The 8602-nt window shown below is 46.7% G+C and overlaps 1 protein-coding gene across 1 annotated transcript; it reads right to left on the bottom strand.

Annotated features, from left to right (window-relative positions):
• Positions 1 to 3702: 3702 nt before the first annotated feature.
• VFPPC_18682 (fungal hydrophobin domain-containing protein) lies at positions 3703 to 5252 on the bottom strand (the record flags this gene model as incomplete). The annotated part of the gene is made up of 7 exons (XM_018281448.1): positions 3703 to 3744; positions 3798 to 3883; positions 3937 to 4204; positions 4267 to 4352; positions 4406 to 4679; positions 4738 to 4823; positions 4874 to 5252. The coding sequence occupies 7 exons, from the start codon at positions 5250 to 5252 to the stop codon at positions 3703 to 3705; spliced, it is 1221 nt and encodes a 406-aa protein (XP_018150178.1).
• Between the last annotated feature and the right edge of the window lie 3350 nt (positions 5253 to 8602).

Raw genomic sequence — 8602 nt, 5'->3', positions numbered from 1 at the left:
GATTAGGAGCTCGCAATGCTCTTAGAAGCGTAGAATAGTTTGAGATAAAAACATCGTGGCCTTTTCCCTACATTCTCGCTAAGCGGTATCAGTTTCTGATTCACTTGTACTGTTCGACTCTACATCGACGCGCCAAGTTTGCTGAATTAATACCGTTTGGCTGGCATGGCCTTTTTCATCCCATGCCGCATCGTTAGGTGTGCAGCCTGCTGTAGCAGACGCCAATGTGCCCATCTTCTTCTCTAATGCAGCATCTACATCTTCCATCTCATACATTTTGCGATGATTGACACCGCTAGACCCATGAGTGGCGTTAGAAGGCTGTATCTTTGAGTTCCGGCCTCGCTGTTGGCTCCCCAACCCTGAATAATAGTCGCTATTACTTCCGGTATTCTGGGATTTTGTCTGATGGACGTCGCCGGCGTTCATCTGTCCGGATTCAAGGCTATCAAGGAATGGCTTCAGAGTTGGCATGCATGTGGTGACTATGCTCATGCATTGAACAACTTGTCTAATAATTGTCGGTAGCCACATGCTGAATGTGTGGTCTTTCGAGTTTATAGCCTGGCCAAAGTAATAAATGTGGCATACATTTGCTGGGATGTTGCTATGATATACTGGTTAGCGAGCTTGCCAAATATACAGCTCTTTCAAAAACAACTTACAACAACCGGCCCCCAAACACGCCAATTACCAAACATTTCTTATACCGTGACAGTTGTGACCTTCTAAAGATATCTACCATAATAACCACAGTAACAATATCTGTCAAAATGTTTATTACATCTAAATACATCCAAAATGATGCCTATTTTATAATGTTAGGCAATTATATCTGTTAGCTTGGTGCATAGTAATTCATGTACTTGCCTGCTGGATGCAATAGCCACTAGCGACGTCCCACGGCTGCGGCAGTTTGCATTGGAACAATAGCGTAATAATAGATGATAGCGCCCAGAGTCCTATAATAACCTCGAGTGCTAGGATTGGGTGGTCGTGACTTCTTATAGACATTTGTAGAAGGGTCCTAGTTGCAGATAATTTTGATAAAAGCACGGATAGCACAAATAATATAGAAGAGGCATATTCCGCCTGTGGTGCCGTCCATCTGGTCAGCCTGTATCTCATGAAGCTTAGTAGTAGTATGATTGGCAAACCTTTAAGATGAATGGGATATTTGAAGCCTGCAGTATATCTTGATGCTTTCCCAATCCGTGTGAGCCTTCGAGAATTACTAGGACTGACTGAATAATAGCAATGCCCTGCATACTTGAGTTAGCGTCTAGCCTGCTAAAAACCTTCCTTTAACAAACGAAATGCTTACTGCAGCAACTGAGACGAGAGAATCGTCTAGCTTAAAAACGCGCATTATCACATATCTTGTTACGAGCCGTGTTGCGGTAGATAGAATCGTAATAACCATGAGAAGTGAAGCTACTGCGGTTATCAGAGATGATTTATTAAGTTCAGTTTCGAATTCTCGCGGTAGTAACATAATGGGCACAGTGATTCCGTTCTTTGGCTTGTTAGTCGCTTGGCTGTGGCAGTTAGTCATGTAACAAATAATAAGGTGTAAATAGAGATACTAGAAATTGATAAGGGAATATGACAAGAAACTAGAACTAAGTCTTTTAATAACAAACTTAGAGAGATCCTACATATACCTAATAAAATATATTATAGCAAATTAATTTGCAGCTTTTTACAATATAAAAGTACCAAGCCTAACCGTTCTTGGTTAAAATTGACTTGCTCTTACCTAGATCAAGTTGCTGTCCAGTTAATTTAGCAGTCTAGAAATCTTCAGGGGCAACGCTATGACTTTTCGTAATCTCTGTAAGCCGTCCAACAGGGCTGTTACCTTGTTGAAATCTTCTAAGACCTGGCCGGTAGGCTGCAGTGTCTCTCCTTCAACAGCCACCTTCGCGTCTATTTCCTCTCACAGTGACGCCTTTTGTACTGGAATTCTGTGGGATTAATAGCTTTGAGACCAAAATACGCGGCTTAGCTATATTCGGTCAGCGCTTGCAGCGTAACAGCCACCAGCCTGATGTGGTATGCTAATTAGATTTAGCACAAAACAACAAGTACCATTATTAATCTCTGAATCAATAATTTTATTGTGCCTTGTTACTTACTAGTATCGCAAGGTAACTAACGTATAGTATTCTGTACCTGGGAAAATTATGGCATGTTGCTCCTCGAGGCTTATTGGCCACTACTGCCACCACAGGTCAATGTCATCGAGAGGCGCTGAGACAGTAGAAACACGCCAGTGTCAAAACCGAATTTCAGTATCTGCTCTTATCTTTAGCACTTTCAAGCACAGACTTTATCCTGAAACATGGTAGTAACTGTCGTGCTAAGTTGACAAAGACGCTATAGAACTGAAACTAGACAAACGGTTGGTCTTATAAAACTGAAACTTATTCTTGGTTGTAGTAATAACGTAGCCATTTTGCACTGCTCTTTGAGGCGTATAACTGGAATCATGGTTACTAGTTTGTGATAGCTTCCAAGTTGAATGAGACGATATCCTCTTCTCCTCAGGTGTTCACAAGCATCGAGGCACTCGATCTCTTTCTCCCTCACTAGATTGACACTCCTCGTTCCTTCGCCTTCAATAACGGCTGTCCCCGGTGCCAACCTTCCACTGGATTACGAGCTGTGTGTGCTGCAACCAAATCACATCTCCTAGGCAGCTACCATGTTCGCCGTTGCCAACAGGTCTGGTGCCACCAGACCAAACTCACTCGTCCTCAACTCATCTTCACCGTCGCATTCTTAGAGTGTTTAACGCGGCGACTACCGCGCCTACACATTACGCGCATATCTATCTACACACTGTCTAGATTCTGATTTGTCCCTCCAGTCGGTATCTTCGACACACAGTACAAGTACAACCTGACCGAGTTTGTGGCCACACACTACACCTCGTCCTGTGACACCTGGAAAGAGAATAGTAGTCCCAAGTTGCCAAGAAGCGAAAATTCCTTGCTCTTGATCAGTAATCCCATCACAGCCTCCTCCACTCCATGACCTCATTTGCTGACACGGCCGGCTTGGCGCCCAGGGCAAGCTAAACCACAACCATATTGAAGCTGTGAAGTTGCCGTGGGCTTGGACAGGGGTGGGACTCGGGTTTGTTGTCGGTTGTTGATCAGAGCTCGTTCCCGCTTGTTGAACCACCGCCCGCTTTTTGGGACCTTTTGGGAAACTCATTCCCGTACCCGCAGATTTTGGCTGAGGATAACGTTACTGGTGGAAGGAATGTTCCTGGCGAGCATTCTATGTTTAGTAACATCAAATGACTGCGCAAGCCAGTTCTGGGGATCGTCCTAGGAAGCAGCTATTTCGACCCAATGGGGAACAATGAGTGTAGAAACTAGAACATATATAACCTGTTGAAAAGTTGTATGCAACTAAACTAACAGTCACAATCTCACATTCTACAGATAAACATTTCATCCAAATCGTGTTTGTATTGAGTCGTATGTGTAAATTAATGAAACTATATGTTGCCTCGTCATGATGGACGGATGAGTGGTTACACTTATGTACAGTGAAATTAATGGATTGTATAGAAATCATCATCCTTTGACAGTTATCATGCCGCCTCTCGATGGTATTGACACATTTCGAGGCGAAAAAGAGGGCTTTTGATGCTTGTCCTCCAACGCCAAGGATGGATACCTTATTCATTTAAGCACCAACAGGTTTGGTGCAAAGAACATCCTGGCCAGCCTGTCGACAACTGTTAGTCTTGTCACGATGAAATCGAATGTCAAGTAACTTACCACAGGAAGGACACAGCAGAGAGGCTGTCTGCCCTGGGCAGAGCAGACAGTCTTAAAGTTGGCGCCGCTGCTAGGAGTCGAAGATGCTAGGTTTCGGTTAGATCCGAGATAGAATCTCACAAGCAATGTATAAACTCACGGTTTTTACAGTCGAGAGCCGCAACACCAAGGACGTTCGTAGAGCAGCACTGAGGGTTGCTGTAAAGACCTTTAGGGCAGACCTTAGACGCAGGAGGGTTACCACCTGGGTTGTTACCACCTGGATTATTGCCACCAGGGTTGTTGCCGCCTGGGTTGTTACCACCTGGATTGTTTCCTGGGTTGTTGCCTCCGGGATTGTTGCCACCAGGGTTATTTCCGGGGTTGTTGCCTCCGATAGCGTCCTCGCAGAGAAGGGCTTGGCCAGCCTACAAAAACATCAGTCAGCTACTCAAGTGCTATGGTCACAGTGTTTGGCCATGTTACTAACAACCGGAACGACACAGCAGACCGCTTTCTTGCCACTGGCTGCGCATGTTGACTTAAAGTTGTCACCGCTGGTTGGGGCGGAGGATGCTGTACTAAGTTAGTTGTGACTATAAACGAATTTCGACGGTATTGTAACTCACGGTTGCCGCAGCCGAGAGCAGCCACGCCGAGGACATTAGTGTCGCAGCATTGAGGGTTGCTATAAAGACCTGAAGGGCAAACTTTAGAGTTACCTGGGTTGTTTCCTGGGTTGTTGCCTCCAGGATTGTTACCGCCTGGGTTGTTGCCGCCTGGGTTATTGCCTCCAGGATTGTTGCCTCCCGGGTTGTTGCCACCAGGATTGTTACCACCTGGGTTGTTGCCACCAGGGTTATTGCCTCCAGGAGCGTCGGTGCAGAGAACGGCTTGGCCGGCCTTGACGCAGTCAGTAAGCAAGTTATTTGTTTCACTTGTCCCTAGGATTAACACTCACTACTGGAACAACGCAGCACTTCGCCTGCTTGCCGCTAGCAGAACAAACTGCCTTAAAGTTGTCGCCGCTGGTAGGGGCAGATGATGCTATAGGCTTGTTAGTGGATGATTTCAGTTCACGATGTAACTCTACTCACGGCTCTTGCAATCCAGACCAGCAACACCGAGAACATCAGTTGAGCAGCACTGAGGATTGGCGTAGAGACCAGATGGGCAAGGGTTGTAGCTGCCTGGGTTGTTGCCGCCTGGGTTATTGCCTCCTGGATTGTTACCACCTGGGTTGTTACCGCCGGGGTTATTTCCACCTGGGTTGTTGCCACCAGGATTATTTCCACCCGGGTTGTTTCCACCTGGATTATTGCCGCCTGGGTTGTTTCCTCCAGGATTATTGCCACCCGGGTTGTTGCCGCCGGGGTTATTGCCGCCAGGATGATGATGTTGGCATTCGCCGCATTGGCTGGTCGGCACAGCCAATGTGCTAGCAAAGAGCAGAGAAGCAACTGCGAGGAACTTCATTGTGGTCGTACGTAAACGAGTGAGGACGATGCCACAGGTAAACACAAAAACAAGGTCTTCAGAAGCGCTGAGCCGATGAGACCGGTTGAAGCGAGTGAATGGATGAGGATGCCGAGGTTGATGGTTGATGGTAAGATCATCCGGGAAAGACAGTCTTTATAACTGTTGAGCGAGCCATATCAGATGGGTCGAGCTTGTTTCTCGGGAGAGGGAGGTGTGAAGGCTAGACAAAACAAAATGAGTCGACTCCGTATGGTTACCAAAGGGATATCGTGCCTGGTCGCCGCAGGTTACATGTGCCATGTATGTCTGTGATTTCCGTTGTCGTTGTGTAGGCTTTCCATTATTGGCTGACCAGAGTCGAGCCGAGCTAGATTCAAACCACGGGATGTAGGCCCAGACCAAAATCAGACTGATAGCGCATGCAAAAGGAAAGGAGATGAGAGACAAAGTCGATTATACATGTTGCCACAGCGGTTGACGGGCCCCTTGTTAAGATTACTCGAAGCATCCCTTCCGTGTATGGGGTAGAAAAAGCAAATCTGCTTCGCTTTCCCTTGTTATTGCCTGAACAGATCGCGGATGGCTGGATGTCATGCCGAACCGAGTGAGATTTTGGCGGTCGATAACCGACCTTGGCTTGACGGCAGAGGCGCGTTGATTGTCGCGTAGTGACATCTGGAGATTGAAAGATCGATCTCACGAAGCGCGACTCACGATCCTTGGTGTGAGGTTTCCTGTCAACCTATTCCAGACCAACTGTGATTAGTATCAATTTGCATCTAATGTCTTTCTCAATGAAACTCATGTCTTTTTTTTTTCATTGCTTCCACTCCGCGTGCCTGAATCTCGACTGGTCCCATGTTCTGCAGGGAGACGAGTGTAATCATCTCAAGTGCGGAGAGTCTGGTGGATCTGATCTGAACTGACTTGTGCTACTCGGAAGAAAAGGAAACAAGCAGTGCGACATTGATTCCAGCCAGGCGATAGTCCGCTTTAGCTTGGAAAAGGTTGAGAATTTACGGTGCCAAAAGAAAACAAAGCCATGGCCAAATTTCCGGCACGATGGTTGTAACTTGCAAGGAGACAAAATGGCCCGCCAGATTGCCGAAGGTCCGAAGCCTTGTTTGAAGATTCAATGTTTATGTGCGCCTCGCGTTTGCGACCGGAAATGATCAGTATCAAACGTTTATCACCGTAACACGACAGCCACGGTAATTACCTTGTCACTTATGCGTACTCCACATATTTCTTGTACTCCATATGTGCCAGTGACATCTTTGATGCATTTTCCCTGCCGAATTTCTCCCTGTCTCTCTCCCAGTGTTCCTGTGAGTGGAGTTTGGAGCAGGGCGAACCTTGTTGACCGACCATCTTGAATCTTGATGAGAGCCGCCCTCATATCCTCCCTCCGTCTCCCGCCTTGCCTTTCATCCGACATTTCGTTGGAAAGCTGAAACATTATCACTCAATGTCTTGTGTTTCCCTCCCCTTCAAGAAATTGCAATCAACTATTTTGCGAGGTGCATCATGTTCTCGACTGCGCATGAGATGTCATTATGGGGTAAGAAGAAATTCTTTGACTTTTCAGTTTCAAGTAGCTTAATTCTAGACTCAATTTTCTTGTAAAATAAAGACAAATACTACAATCAAACAACGGGACGTCGTGGGATTCTCCCACGGTGAGCCTCACGATGTCTCACACCGAGCCCACTTGGCGGCCGCGGTTCACGTCATGTTTGGTGCCCCAAGACTCTCGAAAAAAAAATGACCGGTCAATGCAAATGCTTCTGTTTTTGTAAATGACCTGTCTCAGTACCAGCAGGAAAAGTTGGCAGGTGGGTTTGGCTCAGATCAAGTTCGCACAATCACCGAGACGCATTCACAGACGTTGCGAGGCCAGCAACCGGGAGATTTGTGGCGAATGCAGGAAACTGTTTTAGTGTCACTCCCCTGGAGCAAAGCGGAAATAGAGCACTTGGGCTCTTTACGAAGTACTTCGTACTTTGTAGAATATGTGCTACGTAGAGGGCCAAACGCAGTGATAGTATGGCGTACGGAGTACACAACAACCAGCTTCAAATGTTGTGTTACGGGTGTTGCGCAAACTACCCAGTCCGCAGAACGTAGACGTGTCGGTTCAAGAAGTTCAACTTTACCATGTAGTTTGTTGTACATCGTGCTTTGGATTGTGATTCTTCACATCCAGATAACAAGTTAATGCCCCTGGTTTCGGGCCGTTCCTAATGACCAGTGCCTAATGTGTGCCAGACGACGGCCAGTAGTCCCAGGAGTCCAGAACTCTAGGAGTTCAGATCCTGCTGTGGAGTCAAATTATATCCTCAGCTCAAAATTAATCAACTCGAACAGACTTCCTGTCGTACCAGGGAGCTGTGCGCAGACGTCTTATTCAGTGCCCCCCGGTTCCGCCGCCCTGTCCATCGTCGATCCGGCCCATCGCCCCAAGATATCCCTGAAGCTTGTCTCGAAGCCTTGCAAGCATCCCCCTTGGGTTGTTCCAAGGCATTGGATCGATATGGTCCGTTGACTGTCCGTACGATGCGTCGTGGTTGTCTGGGTGACTCTGCTGCTGAAGGAGTGAACTAGTCTCTCCCTACCCGGAACATCATGAGCAACGAAATTGCGTATGCGCTCCCTGCTCAGATCAGCGTATCGAATCTTCAAGTAGGATGCGATGCGGATGCTTACTTTTGCCTGTGGGTGCTACGATATACAACTATTCAATAGCGAGGCAGCTGGGGCTTGTTCTCTCTATAGGGCCATGTGAATCATGAAGATCCGCGATTAGACATTCGAGGCCGAAGGAAGATTACGCTGAGAGTTAACTTGCCTGCGGCCACAACGCGGCCGCAACACTACACATCTGCGACTGAGTTCTGCAATATGTTAGGAATGATACTAGGAACTGTATTATCTTATCGTAGACTTTAACTAGAAGCTAGCTATTAAGGGATCTTGACTTTGTTAAGCCTAAGCTCTTAATTTTGTTGTGTGGTAACTAAGTAATGACCACCCAACTATTGACTGTTCATGAGGTGTTGGTCGCATCTGATAACTTAACTGGTGAGTGAAGTTATTCAACCGTAAACTAATAGAAGTCTAGTATAAAGTAATCACTACCATACAGTCTATTTCCTGTCGTGGCGCGGTCAACTCAACAAAACTTGACACTTATGAAGGGCTTTAGGGTAGGCAATGAAGTATCATCCAAGGGCCATGCACAACAGTATCGTGTCCCATTGTTGAGTGAAAGTGTGGACGCCAATTATGCAAGCGACTGTCTAGATGGATGCGGAATTATGTTGAGAAGTGGTGCGACTGAAAGACAA

Source organism: Pochonia chlamydosporia, chromosome 1 (genome assembly GCF_001653235.2).
Source record: "Pochonia chlamydosporia 170 chromosome 1, whole genome shotgun sequence".
NCBI lineage: Eukaryota > Fungi > Ascomycota > Sordariomycetes > Hypocreales > Clavicipitaceae > Pochonia > Pochonia chlamydosporia.
This window is presented reverse-complemented; position numbering and strand designations above follow the sequence as displayed.